This window comes from Paracoccidioides brasiliensis (assembly GCF_000150735.1).
Source record: "Paracoccidioides brasiliensis Pb18 unplaced genomic scaffold supercont2.5, whole genome shotgun sequence".
Classification (NCBI taxonomy): domain Eukaryota; kingdom Fungi; phylum Ascomycota; class Eurotiomycetes; order Onygenales; family Ajellomycetaceae; genus Paracoccidioides; species Paracoccidioides brasiliensis.
Genome location: NW_011371362.1, coordinates 1101614 through 1125141, shown reverse-complemented (window position 1 = coordinate 1125141; position 23528 = coordinate 1101614). Strand labels below are relative to the sequence as shown.

The following is a 23528-nucleotide window of genomic DNA, read 5'->3' as shown; positions in this document are numbered from 1 at the left end:
GAGAAAATCCTAAAATAAAATAAAATAAAATAGTTTTTAAATTTTCGGTCTGGAGTATTGATAGTTTTTCCTGCATTTGGCTCTCTATCCGCCTGAGTTGTACACTCAACTTGAGTTCCCCTCAGATGTTACTTCGACCGCACGCTGTGGACTCAATGAGGCTTGGACATAGACCACATCATTATAATGGATGAAGCAATATATGTATATGAGAATGCAGAATTATTATTAAGTGGTTTCTGACACCATGTAAAAGCATGATAATAAAGCAGCCATTCACTGTTATCCAAATCCACAAGTTCATTTACATCCATCCATATACCAAAAATCCCCCAGCAGTAACTGTCCCAGCCAATCAATAATAACCTTTCAAGACTCCGTTTGTACCAGCAAGGATATGGAGAGATTCCCCACACCAGAAACGGAGATAAATGGTAGTAAAAATTATGAATGATATGAAATAAGTTGGAACAAATGAAAAAGAGATGAGCAGAATTGACGTAGGGGGTATATAGCAAAAGTCAAAAGCAGCAAAAGTCAAAAGCAGAAAAAAAAGGGGGTGTTAACAAACTCGACATCCCTTGATATCCAATTCCAGCACAAATTTCTCATCACGAAGGCATGGAAACCTTTTAAACCTTCTTCAATCTTACATTAAGAAAATCGTTGGCAACGTCTTCAGGGCGTCCCTCGATTGTGAGCCATCCATTTGAATAACGTCTTCAACTCCACGACCGCTCTTCTCTTTTTCCTTCTCCTTTTCTGCCACCTCGGCTTCCACCATCGCGGTGACAGCTGCCAGCACCAGACTCCTTCGCCGTAGACCCTGCGGTGATTTCGCCCCTCTGCGGCAACCACCGTTATGATTAGAATTCCGGAGAGTGTGACGAGATTTTTCAACTTTGGAGCTGTGGGTGGGTGGCGATGGCGAAAGTCTAGACTTGGATACAAGTTCTGTGGCAGATCTGTTGAGGATTTGATGGTTATGATAGTTATGGCTATTGAAGGACGATCGTCTTCGAGAGGGCAGGGGAGGTGGCAAGGAGCTCGGGTGCTGGTCATCGTTGAGATCGTTTTTACTAGAGCAGGTGCGATCAGCCTTCTCGAGTAAGAGGGCGATACGAACGGTTTCCGCTACCGTTTTGGTAGAGCATTGCAGAAGGGATAAGTTTTCCCTGTGTTGGCGGAGGGAACAATACTGCTCGTGCTCATGCTCATGCTCGTGCTCGTGCTCGTGCTCGTGCTCGTGCTCGTGCTCGTGCTCGTGCTCGTGCTCGTGAGGGTTGATGGGCGTATTGTGGGATGGGCGATAAGGTAGGTTACTTGCTTCAGAGGCCGATGGGCTCCGGGACTCAATGTACATCAGCGTCGAAGTAGGTGACGGCTCAGCCCAAGACGAAGTATCAACCCGGTCCACAGCTGGGGGGCTCAGCGTCTTATTCTCTAGCCAAATCGAAGGCATACTGGCATGTACACTTGCACTGTGAGGTGGTGTGATGGGGAAACTTTGTCCTTCAACATTCTCGGTGCTTGCCCCGTTGTCCAAGCGTTGAGCATCTAGCCTTTTTGTTAACGTCCCGATCGAAAGGCGATGGCAGGTATTGTAATTGTCTGGGATGGAAGTGGGCGGGGGTGGAAGTTTGAAGGGAGGTCGTGTATGTGTGCAAAGTAAGGGATGGTCTTTTGAATCCCGGTGACACAACGAAACGGGAGAGGGCGAACGAGAGCAAAGGGGAGAGATGAGGTTGCTGTCGAAGTCAATCAGCATGCCTGTGTTGTAACCGGTAGTTATTGGCGCGTCGGGATCCCCCTTTGGAGGGGACGGGGACGGGAACGAAAACCCTTCGAACATGGCGGCAGAGGATAAAAGGTGACGGTAAAAACGAATGTTTAATATGGTAAATAAATGGATAGGGCAATAAATGCCACCTCAGCAAGAAGACTTTAAAGCTTTTAAGAACAAAAAAAAAAAAAAAAAAAACAACGACACTGAGCCGATCTGTTGGGAGACGCGATGCGATTTAAGGTTCAAGGGAGGAACGAGGCTCAGCCAAGGGAACCAAGGGTGTGTTGCTGCTGTATGTAATTTGGGATATATATATTCTCGGTCTAGAGACAACAATTTGCCTCAAGGGGGTAGCAGGGCGGCTACAGATTCTCGTTTCGTCGTTATTAGGGAATGAGGGGCAGCTCCAGGAGGCAAATCCCCAGTGAGAAAACGCGGTAATATCTACCTATCAGCCAGGGAACAATGGGTCTGAAAGAACCGGTGACATTGCCAGCACAAGCCCTCCAGCAGGCATATGAGAGGAAAGATGAAGCAGAAGAGGGTAGAAGAACAGAAGAAGATGAAGCGGAAGCGGGAAGCGGAAGAAAAGAAGATGAAAGATGAAGTTGAAAGATGAAAGTTGAAGTTGAAGATGGACGATGAAGTTGGAAGGTGCAGTGGAGAAAGATGGGGATAGATAGGAAGGGGCCCGGGTTGTTGTTTATGAAATATTTGGCAGGAAACCTGGGGTATGGCCGAAAGGGGCAAGAATCCAGAACACCGCTGGAAGGAACTAGTGCCGCGTAGCTCAGCAAGGGGTCGACATTAGGTTTGGCGCTATTCTAATATCGGCCTAACGGCATCTCCCCCATTGGTCAGCAGCCTGGGGAAACCTTCTCCTGGGCCTTGCAAGGCGTATAACATGGTTTCGCTACGGAGGAATAATTCATGAGCTGCTGTTGAGTTATAACTATAACCAACCAACTAACTAGTTACGTTCGTTAGATATTATATAACCTTGCTCCGTTCCTCTCGGCAACCGCATTTCCCATCCGGGATCAGCCCCTGTCAGAGTGCCAAACTACGGCAACTGCAGATCAACTAGGCATCATCATCATCATCATCATCATCATCATCATCATATGTCCGTTTGAGCACAACGGCTTTCCCAGGTCCCTGTCCGTCTTGTTTGCAGTTTGCTTTGCTCTTCCTTTCGTCCTTGAAAGTGGACTCCCCACCAATCTTCTCATCATATTCCCACAGCAATTAAAATATCAGGAGGCGGTGTACGGTCGACTGTGAATCCCGCTGTCTATCTTTAGCATTACCTACTACTCCTTTTGACTGCAAAGGACAACAAAATTAAAATTAAAATTAAGAAAGAAAATAATTTAAAAAAATATATATATAAAAAAAATTAAAAAATTAAAAAATTAAAAAAGTTAGCATAAACAGGTCATTATAGATAGATAGATATATATATAAATGATTATTAATAAGGGGACAGTGGTAGTTAATCATCATTCAACTCGAACAAAATTTTCTCGAAAGCATCGCCATTCGCCTTTCTCCCGATCCCCAGCCCTATGTTACAAAGGCTACAATGCAACAATGACCTGCATTGCAATCCCAGTCAAATCCTTCTTCCAAAATTCGTTTGAAAATTCGCCGCTCTCCGGACCCAAGGTCCTTGCCTGGGTAAGGGGGGCTTCAAGGTTCCTTCTTGCTCTGATATAGTTATTACATGAGGGCAATGTTTGTCAGCGAACCAGTAACTCGTTGACGATTAATTATCGTAGACCTGGATCACATACGCTGTCCTGTCCCGTCCCAACAAAGACTATATATCCTCACTTCGAGCATTATTTTATAGACACAGACACGGGCGTCATGGAAATTCTGCCCGGCTTCGATCGAGGAAGACACAACTCAACCAAGGTCACTCGTCTCCCAATTCGATGATGGTACGATAGGATTAAAAAATACAGGGCTAACTGGTTTACAAAGTCATGCTCTATATCCACTGCCCTCGCTACGCCAATAATATCGAAACGACTTTTTATATTTCTAGGAGGCGAATCTCTGCATCGGAATTTGTCATTATATCAGTAATGGAGATACATACATACATACATGGGTGTGGATTTGTCAATCGATTCTCCGGCGTGAAAGGTGACAGGACGACCAATGTTTCCCTTGAAGGAGATTGATTCTATTTCCTGTTCATGAAATAAATCACTGCAGCAAAGGGTCGGCTCAATTTTGAATTAGCAATTAAAACAATGTATAACTGGTTAACTAGTTAAAAGAGGAAAATATCCTTAAATGTAGCAAATAACCGGAATTCCTTTTCGCGGTTCCCCCTTGCATCCCCCAGACCCCGTCCAGGCTAAGTCCATGTTAACTAAACCCCAACTATTATGAAAAAAAAAATAAAGATGCGCCACTTTATGCAACTCTATGTTAAAACCAACCTGGCAAAAAAGGGCCCAATCACCAGCAGTCGATACAATGGATGGAGTGCAATTCCACAGGGGTCAGCTGACATCCCAAACACTCTAATCTTCCCCAAGTCGAATTCCGCAGTGGGACTCCATGAAGGTCCCCGCTTTCAACACTACGACAAAACACCAAACGGGAGCATCCCAATACCCAAACTCCCCAAAACCGGCACGGTCCTTTGATTTCAAACCTACTATTCCACGCAGATAGATACCATGGCCACTCTTCTGAAAAAGCCTCTGAAACTCGCCCTGGTGCAATTAGCTTCAGGTATGTTGCCTAAGACATCATTAGCAATTTTAACGTGACCCCCACCCTTTCCCGCAAACAGCCTAAATTCAAAGATATGATGCTCCGTATATTGAAAGTGACACTACCAAACCCCCCCCCCCCCCAAAAAAAAAAAAAAAAAAAAAATTAAATAAATAAATAAAAATTAACAAAAAATTAAATTAAAAATTAAAATTAAAATTAACTCGCAAAATTTCATTTTAACGAATATGAGCATGCAGGTGCCGATAAAGCCCTTAACCTCCGTCACGCGCGTAACAAAGTCCTCGAAGCCGCAAATTCAGGCGCATCCCTCATCGTGCTGCCAGAATGCTTCAACTCCCCCTACGGCACCCAATACTTCTCCAAATACGCCGAAACCCTCTCCCCCTCCCCACCTTCAAAGGAGCAATCCCCTTCCTTCCATGCCCTTTCTGCCCTCGCCTCAGAGGCCAAAGCCTATATCATCGGCGGCAGCATCCCCGAATTCGCCCCAGAGAGTAACAAATACTACAACACCTCCCTTGTCTTCTCACCCACAGGCGCGCTGATCGCCACGCACCGCAAAACGCACCTCTTCGACATCGACATCCCCGGCAAAATCACCTTTAAGGAGAGCGAGGTGTTGTCTGCCGGCAATAAGATTACAATCGTCGACTTACCGGAATATGGCAAGGTGGGGCTGGCGATCTGCTACGACGTGCGGTTCCCGGAGTCAGCCATGATCGCGGCGCGCAGGGGTGCTTTTCTACTGGTATACCCGGGCGCATTCAACTTGACTACCGGACCCCTGCACTGGTCGTTGCTGGGGAGGGCGCGGGCCGTGGATAATCAGGTCTACGTTGCACTGTGCAGTCCGGCTAGAGACATGAATGCCTCGTACCATGCTTGGGGGCATAGCTTGGTTGCAGATCCGAAGGCGGAGATCTTGAAGGAGGCTGGGGAGGCGGAGGAGATTGTCTATGCTGATCTGAATCCAAAGGCAATTGAGGAGATGAGGAAGGGAATTCCAATCTATAATCAGCGGCGGTTCGATGTGTATCCTGATATTAGCAAGGGGGTCTTCAAGGATAGTGAGTGAGGAGGATATAGAGTTTGACGGGATGTCTCAGAGGAGAGAAGAAAAAGAAGAAGAAGAAGAAGAAGGAATTGATGGAAGTGGGAGGGATTGTATAACATCTGTTTCGAGTATTCTACAAGTACTTCAAATATCGCGGTATTATGCTCGTTAGGTAGTTATAAAAAAGGCGATAGTTGTAGTTACAGCGATGTCTGTAAAATCCCTTTGTAATTAAATGCGTTGGACAACCTTTGCCTTTTCGATCCTGCACAAGTCGATTATATAATTCAATTCCCAACCCTTGGGATGAGCAGGATCGCAGTTTCCTTTGACACCAGAGGGATGCATCTCTCATTATCCCAAATAGGAAGGAAGTCTCGCAACAAATATATACCACGTGACAAAACCATGGTCTTACCCTTTTAGGATAGCTAAGCGAGTCACACCGATCATTTGCGCAGCCAAAAATACTCTGACATTCAACAGCGAACAATTTCGCACCTTAAAACGACGACGACGACAACGAGGAGCGAGAACGACAACCATCCATCCAACGTCAAATCTTTGCCGTACCTTGCAGTAAGTCCAATCAAGCCAGTTTTTTTTTTTTTTTTTTTTTTTTTTTTTTTTTGATTATTTGAATATGTTCCCAGCAATCCATTTGTCACCCTCGTATCCGTTCCAGTTCGATATCTAACTATACCGATTTTCTATACGAATGAATAGGAACATGTCTTCCGCCAAAGCTGGAAAGAAGAGCCAACGCTCTGCCATCTCCGACGTTGTCTCGCGGGAGTACACCATCCATCTTCACAGAAGAGTATGTGCCACCAATTTGCCATCCCCTTGAAAGAAAAGAAAATCGAAGAAAAAAGGGGGGAAATACACAGCGCAAAGCAAATTATCATCTTCTTTCTCATGCGAGCATGCTGGTGAAAGGGACTATGGAAAGATGGGGCGTGAAATGAGCCGCGAAAGAGAAAGATAAAGAACTGCAATAATGGGAAGCGGATATGTGTTGTGGTTCGGTTCGATTCGAAGGACTGCACCGCTGGTGTACACCGCACGAGACGACACGATACCGCAACACATACATGATGCATACCGAGGTGTAGAGGAGAGACCAAAAAGAAAAGAGAAGGACTTTCCAATCTCAACAAGAAAAAGAAAGAGTCGCGAATTGGTTTTATGAAGTCCACTTTCTATGGCCCCTAGCTACTGCTGCATTAAGAAATTGGATGAAAGCATTCTTCTCCTTCTCCAGAAAGAAAGAAAGAAAAAAAAAAAAAAAAAGACAAAAAGCAATTGGGCATTTCGGACGGAAGACTGATTTTTAAAACTCTTTTCTCTTTTTTTCTTCGCCATTTGTAGGTCCATGGTGTCTCCTTCAAGAAGCGGGCACCCAGAGCTATCAAGGAGATCCGCGCCTTCACTGAGAAAGCTATGGTACGTTTTGAAAACCACCCTCACTCCCCAAAAGAAAGAAGAGAGAAGAGTTAAAGAGAAAATGAAAACAAAAAAACAAAAAAAAAAAAAAAAACAAAAAAAAAAAACTAACCATACATTGGGGGCCCCCTGTTGCCGCCCCCATTCCAACCAACAGGGTACTAAAGACGTCCGTCTCGACCCCCAGCTGAACAAGAAGGTCTGGGAAGCCGGCATCAAGGGCGTTCCCTTCCGCCTGCGCGTGCGCATCAGCCGCAAACGTAACGACGAGGAGGGTGCTAAGGAGAAGCTGTACTCGTTCGTCCAGGCTGTGAATGTGAAGGATGCAAAGGGTCTGCAGACTTCCGTGATTGAGGATGCTTAGATCTGATTGACGGGAGAGGATGGATAGAGCAAGGAAGGAAGGAAGGGGGTAGCTGGATAATTCTCTTTGCTTCTGTTAATATCGACCCGGCTTCTTTTTTTTTTTTTTTTTTTCTTTTCTTTTTCTTTTCTTTTTAAAAAGGGTGGACCTTAACGCTTTCTTGTGGCTGGGTCGGAATACGCCAGAGAAAAAGTTGTTCAAGAGGATCGGATGGATTTTTGGTTCATTGATGTATCATCAGCCAGAACTTCAAACATCAATTCAATACCCTATTTCGAAAAATGAATTGAGGTACGCTGGATGCTGGAAACTTTAACCGTAATACTCGATCGTTCTCCAGCAGTCGCTCACAAGATATAGGCCCGCCTGCAAGATCCAAACAATAGGGGCCAAAGTGGCAGAAGTTGTAGAAATCATTCAATTTCCACTATCAAAAGTGCAAAAATTGCCATCGCGCCCCATCCACCCCACTCCTCAACACGCGCACACATGGATTATATTAAACCGTTCCAATTTTTCCATATACAATCTTAAAAACCTACCCTGCTACAAAGACTCTAGCCATCTGCATGTACTGAAATTGCAATATAATGTAAAAGACCTAAGTTCTCTCTCTCTCTCTCTCTTTCTCTGCGCGTGTGTTGTCCTAGCTACCTAAAATGCAAGTAAAATAGAATGTGCAAGTGATAAGAGAGCACAAGTCGCTATGCTGGATAAACAAAAGATGAAAAGACGGGAAGAAGGCTTGATTACAAATCTGAAAATGCTGCCGTGGGATGAAAAGTGGGATCAGAAAGGAGAAAGAAAATACCTGACTAGATAGATGCGTGTACGGGTTCCTCGTCGGGTGGTATGGGGGAGCTCTCAGGGATATATATATGTTGAAACATTGGAAGTTTGGTAGGGGGAGGCGGGGAGAAGGAGACGTAAAATTACACACAACGAAACAGAAAAGGAATAGAGAGAAAACGTACGGCGGTAAAGGAGGGAAATAGAAGAGAACTAAAGCTGAAATCGTGAAGTTGAAGCCGTAAACGGGAAAATATGTACAACCGGGGACGTCAATGGGCTTATAACATAAGCTGAGAGAAAGAAAAAAAAGAAAAAGAAGAAAAAGAAAGGGTTCAATACTTCTCCAAAAGAAGAGAGTTTCCCCCAGGTGCGGCATTGTTTCGAAGGGGGAGAATTGGAATAAAAGGAATAGATACTCACTATAAAAGAATAGAAGCGGAAGCAGAAATGTAACAAATGAGGACAGGAAATAGAAAATGCAAAACACGTAGACGAAAAGTGAGAAGATGCAACAAGAAAATAATAATAGACCGGAAAAAAATGAAACAAGGAACACCACCATGAAGATAGATGGATATTTTATAAAAGAAGATAGGGCAAAAAAAAAGGGGGGGGGGAGGAGGAACAGAGCTACTTAAACCCAAGCCAACCGTTCATTCGTCCGTCCATTTCCATTTTCGGTTTTCCATGCTCACATTTCTCCCGTTTCCCCCTTCAAAGTCTTACTCTTCCCAATCTAACCTAAGAGCCTATAAACCTATCCCCATACCAGCCATTCCAGCCACATAATATTCATCACGAAACAATCAACAAGGAGGGGGAGGGAAACCTTTACAAAATAGAACAAAAACAAGACCAGCAAGCAAGCAACAGCACACAAACCGCTTTAAAAAAAAAATCAAACAAATTTTCCGTTCACTTCTTATTCTTCTCCATCACCTGCGCAAGCTCCACAGCCATCTTCTCCTCCTTGACCCTAACAACCCACTGCTCCGGCTTAGCCCCATCAACAGGCACAAGAAACTGTACAGCCGTGCCTTGATTCTTATAGTTAACCGGCGCAATCAGATTAGCATTAAGCAGCACACGACCGCTCGGGTCAGCACGGAGCAACACCCGCGAACGGCCCGTAGTTTTATTCTTCAGGATCCGCAGCAGACCCAGACCCACAGTGTGCCACTTGGGTTTATCTTCGCCCGGTGCTGCCTTAAACTGCAACGCCTTGGCACGCACGTCGAATAATTCGTCTTCGTTTTCTTCGCCTGCGCCACCGCGGAGCAGGTCGACTTGTGGGAGGTCTTCGACGGCGTCTTCGTATTCATCGGCACCGGTATCGGAGAGGTTGGGGGTTGTGGCGCGGCTTACGTTGGCGGATGTAGAAGCGGAGAACGAGAAGGGGGACAGCTGAGAGTTGCCATTCGGTAGGATGGAGCTAGTTGCTCCGGAAAAGAGGGTGGAGGTGGCGGGCACGGAGGTTGGAACTAGAGCAGGTGAAGGGGTAGGTGTGGACGTGGGCGCGGATGCGTCCGGGCTGGCGGCCGTGATACCAGGAAAGGATTTCGAATCAGAAAGACCCGGGCTCGGTTTCAGTGGGGATAGAGTTCCCGGAGATTTGAAATCGAGTCCGTTCGTTTGGAACAGAGAGGTGCTGCTGGATCTTGAAGAATTGAACGAGGAAGAAAATTTGGGAGTAGCAAAAATCGATGAACCGATGGTATCTTTCTCTGCTGGGTTTGGCTCATTGATGCCATCTACCCCCTTGGCACCAGGTAACTCCTGGCGGACAGGTTTGCCGTTCTCATCCAGCTCCACCCGGTCAAATAGACTACGACCACCACCGTTGCTGGTTGCTGGAGGCGTTGGGGAAGATTCAGATTCCCTTTCCTCTGTAGACACAGACTCGGTGCTGGCATCGCTATCGTGCTCACTCTCTGAGCGTCCGGATAAAGGAGAGGTAGGAGCCTCATCGACGCCACTGGTGGGCGACGCCGCTGAAGACGGTCCGGTCAAAATCGATGGAGTGCCGGCTCTCTGCGATTGGGACACGTATGATGTTGCAAACACAGTCAAAGTGTCGGAAGCGCCGTTTACAGTAGAATCGGTATCATCACCAGTCTTCTTCTCATGGTTGGTATCCTTCGTGGACTCAGATTGACTTCCACCAAGGCTGAATATGGATTTGCTAGCAGGTTTCTGAAATACGCTCGAACTTGCAGAATTATCGCCAAAATGCTTGGATCGCTTGCTAGCCTCATTAGAGGAGGCAGCGGCGTTTGCGGTGTAATCTGCCTTTCTCTTCCCGGGGGGAGACGTAATCGAACAAAACGATGAGGTTACATCTGAAGATTTCTCGCTAGAGAAACTACCATTCATATCTGTAGTTGAAAATGATGACGTGGCGCTGGAAGTGTGATGGTCAGCCGTTCCATTTTGAGAAGCAATGGAGTCCAAATCTCGGGCTTTCTTGCGCAAGGAAATTTCTTCCATTACTAATGCCTTGCGTTTTGTTCCAGATCTAGGCAAAACACGCATGTTGGTGGGAGCTCCAATATTCTGTCGCATTATAATATAGAACTCGATCAAGGACTCAAGATCATCGGTACTGGGATCAGTGGTTGCGATGTTCTTCTTGAAGGAGGTGTTCAACGCATGCACGCGCCATTGTGTATCAAATTCCGCGCGCTCATCATTGTTAAGTTCGTGTGGAATAGCTGGTGGGCCGTATGACGAAAGTCGAAATTTAGGAATTATAGGTTCTTTTCTCTTAGTAGAAGACATTGGTTTCGCTGGCGTGCCCTCCTTGGGCTTGGTAATTGCTCCACCATTGGTTATTGCACCGAACAGTGGCTTCACCGTCGTTGTTGGCGTAAAGCTCGGTGTAGGTGAAGGAGCGGGAGGCGTTGATGGAACCTTTTCTGGAGCCGTTGGGTTCTTGGATCCAAATATGTTGCTAGTTGCCGGTTTATCATGAGAGAAGCTTGAAAACAACGGCTTACTTTGAGTAGTTGATGTTGTCTCAGTAGAAGAAGTTTGACAGAGGCTTTTTGTAGTTTGAGTGTCTTCCTTTGGCTTCGCTTCTGGAGTGGCTGTGGCAGGGGCATTCTCGGAAGTCTGGAACAGATTATTCAACCTAGGGGTAAAGGAAAACGCGGATGTGGAAGAAGTAGCCCCTGAAGTAGCCGGGGTGCCAAACATCGAGGTGGCTGGTGTAATTTCCGCTGGTTTGCTAGCACGACCAAATAATGAAGTGCTGCTGGGCGTAGACGGAAACACAGGAGCAGCTGGGGCCGGCGGTGGAGACTTGGGTGAAGTTCCGGTAGCTGGAGCGGGTTGGCTGTCTGAAACGGATGCGGAGGTTGTTGACTCTGCAGGCTTTGAAATATGACCAAAAAGCACAGTCCCAGTGGCAGCAAGAGTGGATGACTCAGGAGCACTAGCAGGTGGTGGAGCCGGGGATTGAGATGACGATGGCTGGTTTTCGCTTGCAAATTGATTTGATGACTGCTCCTTTCGCTTTGAATTATCGCCAAAAAGGCTGAAGGGAGCAGAGGAGGGAGCTTGGAAAGAGTTGGTAAACGCTGGAACCGAAGAGGTGGCGCTATCTGTACTTGTTGTGGATGTAGCAGCTGCTTTCTCTTCAGGTTTGCTCGCCTGTCCAAATATCGAGCTGCCAGTCATTAATGACGGGGTAAATGAAAACTTTGGAGACGGCTGCCCAATCGTCGATGCAGGAGCCGCGGGGGCGTCAGACTTGTTCAGGTTTCCAAAGAGTGTGCTGCCAGCGGAAGTTTTTGGTTGGAAAAGAGAGCTTGAAAAAGGTTTAGAAGTGGAGGGAGTAGAAGTCTGAAATAGAGATGGTGGGCCTGATGGCGCAGTGAATGATGGCTGCGAAACCCCTGACACAAAGAACTGATTTTGCCTATTTGCACCAGCACCAGTTTTACTATCAGGAGAAGTTTGCATCTCATCACTTGGGTTCCCAACTTGAGAAGCAGCACCAAATATGCTTATAGATGTTGAGGACGCGCCGAAAGTGTTACTTGATTGGCCGAAAGGAGCGGTTGATGTTGCTGGTGCTGCAGAGGCGGGAGGTGCAGGCGAAAAAGGCGCAGTGGTGTTTGGTGCTTTGGAACCTCCAAAGAGGAAAGAGGTCTGCTGCGGCTGTTGTGGTTGAGATACGCCAAAGATATTGCGCGTTTGTGCTAGCTGAGAGGTGTTATTTGGGGTGCCTTGGTTTGCAGTGCCTGGGATGTTGAAGGTGTTCCCTTGGAAGCCCTGAAAGCCTCCTCCTTGACTTTGGCTAAATCCAGAAGACAAATTGGAGAAAGGATTCTTTATCTCCTGATTTGCGGACGTCGAGAAGCTGAAGGACGATGACGGTGGAGTAACTCCTGATTGGCTGCCGAACAGCTTAGAACCCGTGTTATTCTGATCACCAAAGAAAGGAGACTGCATGGTTTGTGTGCCAGGACCCGGAGTTGGCGCCGGGAAACTCTGCGAAGGGTTAAAAGAAAAGCCGTTTGTTCCAGCAGAAGAGTTAGGGGGGACGATGTTGGGATCGATAGTGTTGAAAGGACTAGGGAATGATTGAGAAGTTGAAGTCGCAGTACTTGAAGAGGCTACACGAGGGCGTTGTCGAGCCTGCTTGATTCTGTTGTGTTATTGTTAGTGAATGATGTTAATAATTCCCCCTGGAGAAAATGTAACGCGTAAACCAAAAAACATGCAAAACAATGGGTATAAAGAGACTTCTCTGCGCTCCCCAAACATACGTCCCAAACGAAAAGTGCGTGCTGCCCATTAGAAGACCAGCCGCAACATCAAATTTGAAGACGAGGGCTCGTCAAATTTCGAGGTCTTGGAGTCTAGAACAAAGGCAACAGCTCGCGGCTTTTTAAACGCGCGCTTGGACCTGAAAATAAGGTGGATACGCTGGCCAAAAAGGCAAGTGTACGGCAATGTTGATCAAGCCGGAAGGAGAACGCGAGATGCTCGATAGAGAACAAGAGGAGGGCAGAGCAAAGTTGGTGTAGAAGTTGCGGGGGCGGGCACTTCAGGTTGGGTGAAAACAGCGCACAATGAAGTCAAAAGCGTAGAGAACAGCGAAGAAGCAGCAGCCCAAGCGAAAATGAAATTGCGAGGCATAGAAATGAAAGAGGAAGCTTTGAAAACAAAAACCAGCAAAAACCAGGCGAGGAAAATTATCAGGATACACGGAGGGATCCATAGGTGATTATCACCACGCAACAGTTCAAAAGAATGAAGCCTCTTGCCCTCACATGATTCTGACCAAATCCACGTGTTGCTATGCAATCAAAGTGAATGAAAGAGGGGGAGGATGAAGGGCTCTGAAGAACCATAAAAGCTTTTGTAACTTCAAACCAACCACAGATAAAAACAAACAGCGAAAGCTTATAAGAAACAGCGAATCAACTCACTTTCTAGCAGCCAATTGCGCAGCTGTCGCCCGCTTGGGAATGTCATCTGGATTTGCAGACATCTCGGGACCAAATCCAATATCCTTCCCACCCTGACTCTGAGAAGTTCGTTTTGACATCGATATTGGACTCCGATGTTGAGAGCCAATCTACTTCTTCTTCCACCACCTCCTCCTCCACAAAACGAACTGGGCAGGGGAACGAAAGCCTAGGTTGCCCAATCTACACAAGATAGGGCCAAAACTCGCGGTGATTTCAGAGGGTACCACGATTGTTGGGCTGTCCGTGGCCCTTTTGAGGTTTCCTTTTGTCTTGGTCAGGGATTCCTCCGTTTGCGATACAACGACTATTTCGAACCATGCGATGAGGTGGGTGTGTAAATGTACAGGTTAAGGCTACGTATATCGATATATGAGTATGGATTATTGGCACATGGGCGGGAAAAGGTGGCTGCGGCTAGTGTTGGCGAAATGAATACACCCCGTTGTTCCGCCCTTCGAGATGAGCACCGTGACTATCATGCGTGGATTAAAAGCAAGTCTGTTGGGGGGCCCCGGGAGGGCAAAAAGTCAGTTGCTGTCAACCTATTACAAATTGGCCATGTATGTTCGTCTTTTGTTTGCCCATGTCGAGGGAGATCGAGCGTGTCGTTGTGTTGTGAAAACCTACCTTGGATAGTTGACCTTTTTTTTTCCCTTTTTTTTTTTTTTGCCGTTCTGTCCCTCAAAACACCAAAAAGCGCGACAATGTGAGGCCAAGAATGGTAGTGATAAATAAAGGGCGCTAGGCCAAAGGGAAAAAACTAGGCAGAAAAGGACGACACGGAGGAAGACAGCAAGGTGCAGTGAAGACACAGATAATGGTGAATGAGAGGAGAGGTGTGTGTTGAGGGGGGGACTGGTGCGGGAGACAAAGGGTGGGCGTCGGGGTGCACCTTGGGTGTTTGGATGGGTGGTTGTTGGTGGTGGTGGGAAGCGAAGGCGGTTGAAGATGTGAATCCATGGAAACGAGGGTGAATAATTGGTGATGCCTGATTGGGTTTAGCCCCATCGCTTCCAAGGCTTTTCTCTTGGCAAGAAAATGATGTCAGGATCCTTCGGATGCGCTTGCCCAGCAGAGAGTCATTGGGGCCAACACCCAGAGAAGCAGGAAGCAGGAAGGAGGAAGGAGGAAGGAGGAAGGAGGAAGGAGGAAGGGAGTTTTACTCTTCCGGGGAGTCTCTACTGTCTTCTGTCGAGAAGGAGCCGGGGAAGTTCCTGCTAAAAAAATGTCTACTGCGGGTGTCGAAGTCACGGGAAGGGAGAGAAGATGCGCTGTATGAAGAGTGCATATGAAATGATAAACCCCCCAATAACTAAGTAGAAGGGGAGCAAGGGAGTAAGGCAAAAACTTTGACTATGGCTCTATTCATTTCATGTAACATTAATATGAGGGAAGAAGCTTTGGAAGGAAATTTGGCTCTCACATCCACACAGACAATAATTGAGTCAAGAAGACGAGGGATTAAGGGAACTAGGAGGCTGACGTCGCTGCGGCTGCGGCTGCGGCTTGAGTCATGCATGGGAAGCAGCATATGGAAGTTGCACTGCGTGGCTATCGGACAGACGCCTTGATCCATTGACACGGTATTTGCTCTGAAGGAAAACGGGGAAGCAAGCAAAATCCATCGCTGCACCTGAAAGAATAAAATAGCAAGGAAAGAGAATTTATATTTACCAATTAAACAATGCATCGGGATATCGTCTTCATCTCCCCATTCTTTCCCCTCTGCCTGCATCCATTCGTTCATAGGGAGCTAATATATATATATATGGAAAACCTCAACTCAACAAGAAATGGAAAAAGAGAGAAAAAGAAGATATATCTATAATCGAAAGGAAGCAAACCCCATTCAATAGACCCAGTAAATAATTCTTTTAAAAAAAAAAAAAAAACAAAAGCCACCTATATTTTACAGCTTAGACTGGGTCTGAGCCTTCTTGAGGATAGGCTCCATCTTCGTCGCCTTCATGACATTGCCCTTGATCTTCAGCTTGCCGCCCATGAACAGACGCTGGGCATTGGCCTTGCCGCTGACGAGGGCCGCGAAGTCGGAATCTGAGAGCTGGAGCGTGACTGCAATAAGAGTTATGTGATGTGATACATAATTGGTTAGCATTCCATTTCTCTCTCTTCCATATACGTCACCCAATCCGAAACCGGAATATCATCTATCATAAAATCATACCCGGGTTGATGAAAATAATTTAAAAATTTAAAAAAAGAAGAGAGAGAGAGAGAAAGAAAAACCTCACCATCAGCCTTCTTCCCCTCAGGTGCAGCACCCTTCCCAACCTCACCCTTCTCCTTCAGGTCAAGATACCAGCTCTCCGTGTCGCCATTCTCGTTTGTCAGCACGAAGGAGAAGATGGCTTGGGCGGCCTTGATGGCATCGTTGCGGTCGGCGGTGTTGGCGCTGATGGAGGCGTTGATGACGTCGAAGGCGGCGGAGGAGGGGAAGGCGGCTGTTTTTTGTTATTTAATTATTTATTGATTTTACATTTTGGAAATGGTGAATGTAAGAGTTGTTGTGGAGGGATGGTCAGGGCATGGGGTATGGGTAATGAGAGAAGGGTGGGTTGATAGGGGGGTGGAATGAGATGAGGTGGGGTAACAACTTACGGTTTGCGAGAGGCATGGCGAGCGTTGCAGTGGTGGATGATGGAGGATGCGGTTGCTGGTTAGACGTAACGGTTTCGTTGAGAAATAACGTTGATGTATTCCTTCGTTACGTTATGATGGAGGAGAGCAAGAAAAAGAAGGGATCTCAGAATCTTGGTTTTCAATTCCGGGGCGAAGTGGAAGCAAAGTTCATTTAGCTATATTTCATGGTTAAATTTTGTTACTCCGTAACTTTATTACGAAGCTTCTTCCAAGACAACATGTGAAATATGGGGAAAAGGTCAAAAAACCATCAAACATGCTTGTTAAGGTGCATCTTGCAACACAACCCTTACCGAGGCTGGGATCGCTTGCGCTTGCACAAGGATTCCGTGTCTCTGACTATTTAGTAAGAAGCTGGGGAAGGGATTTCAAGTGATCGGTCCGAGACCGATCACGGTTCTTAGCCACCCTAACCTCACGGGATGATAACTACGGGACTAAGCTCGGGGCAGACATCAACATAACTATCTGCCAACAAGAAGAACGGAGTTCTCCGCGCAAAATTATCCGGGGAGCTGTGATAGGTGCATAGACCCAATTACAATGCAGTTTGTTAACGTAATTCCCAAGCGAGCGAGCCATCAAATTGAAACACGTAGTTAGTTTAACGTCCAGTCACTCAGCAATAAAATTTGCTATGCTGCGTACAAATTCGAATATTTTTACAATCACAAAATTAAATTGTATTGAATTAGGAATATTAATATATTCTTGAATTGCATATTAAGTAGGAGATTTAATGAAATAGATATGTAAATGATCTGATTTTATGATCATAACACAAGACTTAGTAGTAATAGGATTAGAAATTATTCAAGAAAGTGTCAAACTCTCGAGTTTTGTAGTAGAAATAGAATCTGAATAACTTGAAGAATTGAGACTGATCTCATTTTCTAGATTAAAAAATTGTATAGAATTAAATGATGTAGAAGTCTGCCTCTGTTATCATCTTGATAAATATATATATATATATATATATATAATTATTATTTAATTTATATTTCTTAAGAGTAGTAATATTATAAATATGTATTTATTTCTTTTTAGTCTGCTTTTGCATTTTTCTAGTTTGTTTCTATATATTTTCAATCTTTTATGAAGTTCATTTAGTCTTACATTGCTTTAATTTTCAATTTTTTTCTTTTTTAATTTTAATAATATTGACTTGAACAGTTTATCATTCATATTTACTTATTTTTCTCAATGATATATTTATCAAAAAATTAAATTCTTCAATATTTAAAAATTAAAATTAGTATATAAAATGTAAAAACTATATTATAAAAAAAATTCAACTTTTATTTATATATTTAATAAATTATACATTGAAAAAAGATTAATTATATAAAATAAAAAGATATTTTTTATAGTTAGTGATGCGTACAAGCAATCGAATAGGTAGGATAAATCATGTCTGATTCTCTTCTAATAAGATGGGCGGACGCCCTGCTATATATACACACTATAACCGCTCTATATGGTAGGAGCGATCGCATAGGATAGGAAATATAGGAAAGATTGAGGCCCCTGAGTGGATTAGGGAGGGGCGAATAGAGTAGGGGCGGAACACCAGGGGCGGAATGCCACAGGTAATAATAGGGGCGGAACGCCACAGTTAATTATAATTTTAATATAATAATTAATTATTTATTTAAAATAATTATAATAATAATAATTATTATTATTTTATACTATAGAAATTTTTTTATCTTAAATTACTTAATTAATATAGTTTAATAAATAATTTAATACTAAATTTTTTAATCTTTATATTTAATTATATAATTAATTATTAAAATTATTATTAAAAGATTATAAGTATAATTAAATAATAAAATTTATAAAATTATAAAATTATCAATTAAAAATAATATTTAAAATACTCAAAATAATAAAATAATTTAATTATATTAGAGGTAAAATTTTTATACTATAAATATAAATTATTTTCATTAAATACTTTTTAATAATAATATAATAATTTTTAATCTTTTATACAAATTAATTAAATTATTATTTAATATAAAAAATTATATAAAAATTAAAATATTAAATGATCAATTATATTAATTAATTAATAAATTTTTTCAATTTAATATATAATAATATCTTTAATTTGTAATAAAAATTAAAAAAAATTATAAAAATAAAAAAAAAATTAAATTTACTACCTTTTTTTTAAAAATAAATAGTTATAATTATTTTTATAAAGTTATATATGAATTTAAAAATTTAAAAATTATTTTTACTTATTAATTTTAAAGTAATTTTATATATAACTTATAAATAAATATATAAATTAATAAAAATTAAATAAAAAATAGTAATTTAAAAAATTTTAAAATTTAAAAACTTAAAAATTTTTCTAAAATAATATTAATTAAAAATATAACTAATTATTTTTTATTATATAATTTATTTATTTTTTATTATATTATTAAAACTAAAATATAAATTATTAAATTATTATTTTAAAAATTATATTTAAATTTTTTAAATATTATAATAATAAAAAGCTAAATATAAAATAAAAATATTATAATTAAATAATTTAATATAACTAATTAGTTAGTTATTGTTAGGGTGTGAATGCAAGCTGCATAAGAAGAAAACTCTCTGCATTGCTAACTGCTATGTAACAAATACTAAGCTTGATGGGATGAAAGAGGATGCTGGGGCAGGTTATAACTGTTGGAGCCTAGGCTTCCTATTATGGACTAGCGCACCGCACAATAGTATATAGCATCCCTGAGATGCTACCAATACAACCAATTCAGACGTCCAACAAATAACAACCCACATGGTCGCATGGTCACGTGATGAGGGTTAGGCCTAATCGGGCGCCTAACAATAAGTATATGAATTGATTGCTATTTATTAGTTAGATTAGTAAAATAGTTAAATTCTAGTTTTAACTAGATAGATGTCAGAGTTACTGACAGAATACAACTTAAATGAATAATAATAATAATAATAATAATAATAATAATAATAATAATAATAATAATAATAATAATAATAATATTTTATTATTTAAAATATTTATATAAATAAAAAATTTATTTAAGTTATTGATAAAAAGCTATTTACTAAATGATATTATTTATTTAATAATAAATTATAATAATTAATTAAGTTAAATACAAAGTTGAATAAATAGTATATTAAACTTATTTTTATTTTCAACAAAGTAATATATTTAATAAAATATTTTTAAATTTTTAAATAATAATAAAATTATATATATAAATAATTTAATAATTTTAATTAATAAATATAATATCATAAGTTTTTATAATAAAATTTAAATTTTATTTAATTAAATAATAAATAATTATTTAAAAATTATTATTTTAAAAATTATAATTATATTATATAGACAATATTTTATTAAATATAAAAATATATAATTATATATTTTATTATTATTATATATAAAAATTTTATTAATAATATATTTAAAAATTAACTTTAAAAATTAATTTTATTAATCAAAATTAAATACTAGTTAAAATAAAAATAAATATAAATATCTATATTAACTTTTAAAAACTATATTTACTTTATTATTCTATTAAAATATTAACTTTTTTTATATTAAAATTATTAATAATTATATAATATTTAAAAATTTTAATAAAAATTAATAAAGTTTTAAAAAAAATTTAAGTTTTTTTTAAAAATAAAAAATTCTTATTTTAAAAAAATAATTTTTTTAAAATTTATATATTTTTTAACTTTAACAATAAAGTTAAGATAAATTATAAATTTTAATTTAATATTATATTTATTTATATTAACTTATAACTAGTTTAAATTTTTAAAATTATATAAATACTTTAGTATAATTAGTAAGTATTAAATTTATATATTAATTTTATTTGTTTATTATTTCTTATTAAATATTATATTCTTTAATTTCTTTTTTATTTTTTTTATTTTAAGTTTATTTTTAATTTTTAATTTTATTTATATTAATTTTCTATTTGTTTATCATTATTATTTTTTTAATGAAGTAAAACTGTATAAGTTTATATTTATAAAAATTAAGTACTATATGATTCTGAGATAAAACTTTATAATTGTATAATTTAAATACTATTTATTAGTTAGATAAGTAAAATAGTTAATTTCTAGTTTAATTAGATAGATATTATAGTTGCAAATTAAATAAATCTTAAATAAATAATAATAATAATAATTATACTTATAATAAAATTATATTAAATGTTATATTATTCTGAAATAAAATCTTATATATATATATTTTAAATTATATTTTTTTAAATATTTCATTAATAAGATAGATAAATCTAAGTTTAACTAAATAGATATTATAGTTAAAAACTAAATAGATTTTAAAATAAAAAATAATAATAATTCTATTTAAAAGTTATCAATAAAATATTAAACACTATTTAAATAATTTTATTAAATTAACTCTATTAAAAGATTTTATACTATTAATTTAATATATTTAGAAAATATTTATAAAATTAAAAGAAGTTATAGTTTATTTAAATAATTTTATATTATATAAAAATATTATTAGTTATTTATCTTTACTTTTGATTTAAGTTTTATAAAAAAATAGTTAATATATTAAACTAAATTTTATAAATTATTTAACTTTATTAATTTATTCAAGTATTTTATTAATAAAAAAAGTAAATACTAATTTATTTAATAAATTTAATTAAGTTTATAATAATTAATATAGAATTAAAGATCTTCTTTAAATTATTTAATATAAAATTTAATATAATTATAGAAATTTTAATAAATTATATAAATTTTTATTAAATGAATCATTAATTATTTTTTATTTTAAAATAAATTAAATTATTAATTATAATATCTATTTAATGAAGCTAAAATTTATCTATCTTATAAATTAAATAAATAAAAAATTTAACTTAAAATATATAATTATGAGATTTCATTTTAGAGTAATATAGTATTTAAGAATAACTTCTTATAAAAGTAAACTTATACAGTTTCACTTTATTAAAAAATTAATAATAATAAATAAATAAAAAATCAAAACTGAAAAAAAGAAAATTAATAAGAAAAATTAATATAGTACTCAATGAGAAAAATAAAAGAAAATAAATTTAATATTTAAGTAATAGAAAAGTTATTTTAAAATATATTATATAATAAGTTTTAAAAAAGATATAAATTTTTATTTTATTTTGTTAATTTAATCTTATAATTTATATTTAAATTATATTGTAAAATAGTTTTTTAATTACTTCTTTATTAAATTTATCAATAAAATATTAATATTAAAGAAAAAATTTTAATAATAAGATTTCTTGAATATTATTTATACTAGTAATAAAAATACTAATATTTTTTTATAATTTTTATAAGTTAAATAAAAGTAAAAATTAATAAAGAGATATATATACTTTATAATTTTATTAATATTACTTTTATAAAAATTATTTTTTCTAAAAATATTAATTCATAATTTTAAATATTTATAAAAATATCAATTTGATTAATTATAATATTTAAGTATAAAATTATATCTATTACTAAAAACTTTATAAATATCTATATCTATTTATTATATTCTCCTATATTAATGTTAAATTATATAATAAAATAAAATTTAAAATTTTTAAAATTATTATATTTTTAAAAATTTTAAAGTTTATATAAAAATTATATTTAAGCTTATAATTTTAGTTAAGAGTTTATTATATAGTAATTAAAAATATTAATATTTATTAAAATATATTAATATATTTTAAATTATTTATGATAATAAATATAAGAATAATATTATTAATATCTTTAATTTAAATATTTTTAAAAATTATTTACTTTCTCAGTTTTTGTTTATAATTTAAAATAAAAGTATTTTTTTCTATGATTCATAATATCTTAATCTGATAAAAATATCTTAGATATAACTTAACTTATATATACTGACTAAGAGTTAGTGCTAGTTATATTTTTTCAGATTAAATCCACCACTAGTAGCCGCTAGACCCAATCTGGAATCCACCTATCGCCGCTTTTTGGGACACCCTTTTGACGCCCGCGGCCAACGGCCTCACCTTCCGCTCGAACGACTAAGACGTTATGCACGATCCCCTGGAGATAGCGACATGAAGAGTCGATACGGACTTTGACTCAAGGTATGTTGATGAAGAGAGTGACAGCACTAGCGGCAGTTTTGAGGAACCCCTGTTTGGCGAGCTCGTGCGAGAAAACGATAGTTACCGACACCCAAGTCGAGTGCAGAGTCAGTGGAAAGCGGCTGCACCAGCGATGCGTCCGCCGACAATGACATCAGTGAACTTGACCGCTTCATAGAGGACGTGACGGACGACGAGTATGATGCAGACCCTGAGGAGACTGGGGCCATTGTCTGGCGGCGTATCGATAGGCTTCCACATCATTAGGAGCCCTGTGGCTGGCCGGCCAAACATTCTCCTGGCCAAGGTCACACTCCACTTCAACGACTGACCGACACTACAGGCAGGAAAACATTCGTCATCAGCCACAATCCGGAGCCGCTTCTGGATTATCTGGGGCACTTTCTCTCTATGGCAATAGATGACGAGATCTTCGCGCCTGAATTCGAGAAGCTCGAAGACATCTACTGGTATCCCATCTCGTCCTACCTAGGCGGTATGAGCCTAAAGATCAAGGCAGAGATGCTGGACGTGCCGGTGTTCCGCCAGCCCGAACGCACGGGAGATGGGTATCGAACATCAGAGGAGACACCGCTCAAAGGACCTCAGACACCTTCGCCTGGTTGGCTGGGCTCAAATATAATCTGACCCAGTATGTCTGGCGACGCTCTCTCATCAACGCCATCAACACTATGTGCCTGCCCCCACCACTCTCCTTGGTCCCTTCGTCTATCTTCTCTCTCTTCCCATTTCCCCTGGCCAGACTTACCGCTGACCTACCGGATCCGCACACAAAGGCTCCGTCCTCTGTTCGGGATCAAGTAGCCGACCACGAATCCAACGCGGTACGGTACTATTGGACACGATCATCCGCTTCGATCTGGAAGCCGCGGCCATGGAGCTTCCGTCCAACAAAGTGTTCCAGAAAGCAGCCCATGGGCTGTTCCTGAACGCCGACGCCACTGCCCCCACAGAACTTACCGACGAGCTGAAAAGAAAGATCACCGAGAATCCAAAGAGCAGCGAGCTTACC

The 23528-nt window shown here is 39.3% G+C and overlaps 7 protein-coding genes across 7 annotated transcripts; 4 read left to right on the top strand and 3 right to left on the bottom strand.

The window, feature by feature from the left end:
• Positions 1 to 649: 649 nt before the first annotated feature.
• Positions 650 to 1852, bottom strand: PADG_04821 (uncharacterized protein; the record flags this gene model as incomplete). The annotated part of the gene is made up of 1 exon (XM_010762091.1): positions 650 to 1852. The coding sequence occupies one exon, from the start codon at positions 1850 to 1852 to the stop codon at positions 650 to 652; it is 1203 nt and encodes a 400-aa protein (XP_010760393.1).
• Positions 1853 to 4206: 2354 nt separating this feature from the next.
• PADG_11834 (uncharacterized protein) lies at positions 4207 to 4452 on the top strand (the record flags this gene model as incomplete). Its single annotated transcript, XM_010762251.1, has 1 exon — positions 4207 to 4452. One exon carries the CDS (start codon positions 4207 to 4209, stop codon positions 4450 to 4452), a length of 246 nt encoding a protein of 81 aa, XP_010760553.1.
• Positions 4453 to 4485: 33 nt separating this feature from the next.
• PADG_11833 (uncharacterized protein) lies at positions 4486 to 5621 on the top strand (the record flags this gene model as incomplete). Its single annotated transcript, XM_010762250.1, has 2 exons — positions 4486 to 4540; positions 4783 to 5621. 2 exons carry the CDS (start codon positions 4486 to 4488, stop codon positions 5619 to 5621), a joined length of 894 nt encoding a protein of 297 aa, XP_010760552.1.
• Positions 5622 to 6330: 709 nt separating this feature from the next.
• PADG_11832 (uncharacterized protein) lies at positions 6331 to 7410 on the top strand (the record flags this gene model as incomplete). Its single annotated transcript, XM_010762249.1, has 3 exons — positions 6331 to 6420; positions 6972 to 7046; positions 7204 to 7410. The coding sequence occupies 3 exons, from the start codon at positions 6331 to 6333 to the stop codon at positions 7408 to 7410; spliced, it is 372 nt and encodes a 123-aa protein (XP_010760551.1).
• Positions 7411 to 9117: 1707 nt separating this feature from the next.
• PADG_04818 (uncharacterized protein) lies at positions 9118 to 13759 on the bottom strand (the record flags this gene model as incomplete). Its single annotated transcript, XM_010761850.1, has 2 exons — positions 9118 to 12853; positions 13641 to 13759. The coding sequence occupies 2 exons, from the start codon at positions 13757 to 13759 to the stop codon at positions 9118 to 9120; spliced, it is 3855 nt and encodes a 1284-aa protein (XP_010760152.1).
• Positions 13760 to 15591: 1832 nt separating this feature from the next.
• PADG_04817 (uncharacterized protein) lies at positions 15592 to 16317 on the bottom strand (the record flags this gene model as incomplete). Its single annotated transcript, XM_010762090.1, has 3 exons — positions 15592 to 15755; positions 15935 to 16144; positions 16302 to 16317. The coding sequence occupies 3 exons, from the start codon at positions 16315 to 16317 to the stop codon at positions 15592 to 15594; spliced, it is 390 nt and encodes a 129-aa protein (XP_010760392.1).
• A 6589-nt stretch (positions 16318 to 22906) lies between these two features.
• On the top strand, positions 22907 to 23143 carry PADG_04816 (uncharacterized protein; the record flags this gene model as incomplete). Its single annotated transcript, XM_010761849.1, has 1 exon — positions 22907 to 23143. One exon carries the CDS (start codon positions 22907 to 22909, stop codon positions 23141 to 23143), a length of 237 nt encoding a protein of 78 aa, XP_010760151.1.
• Between the last annotated feature and the right edge of the window lie 385 nt (positions 23144 to 23528).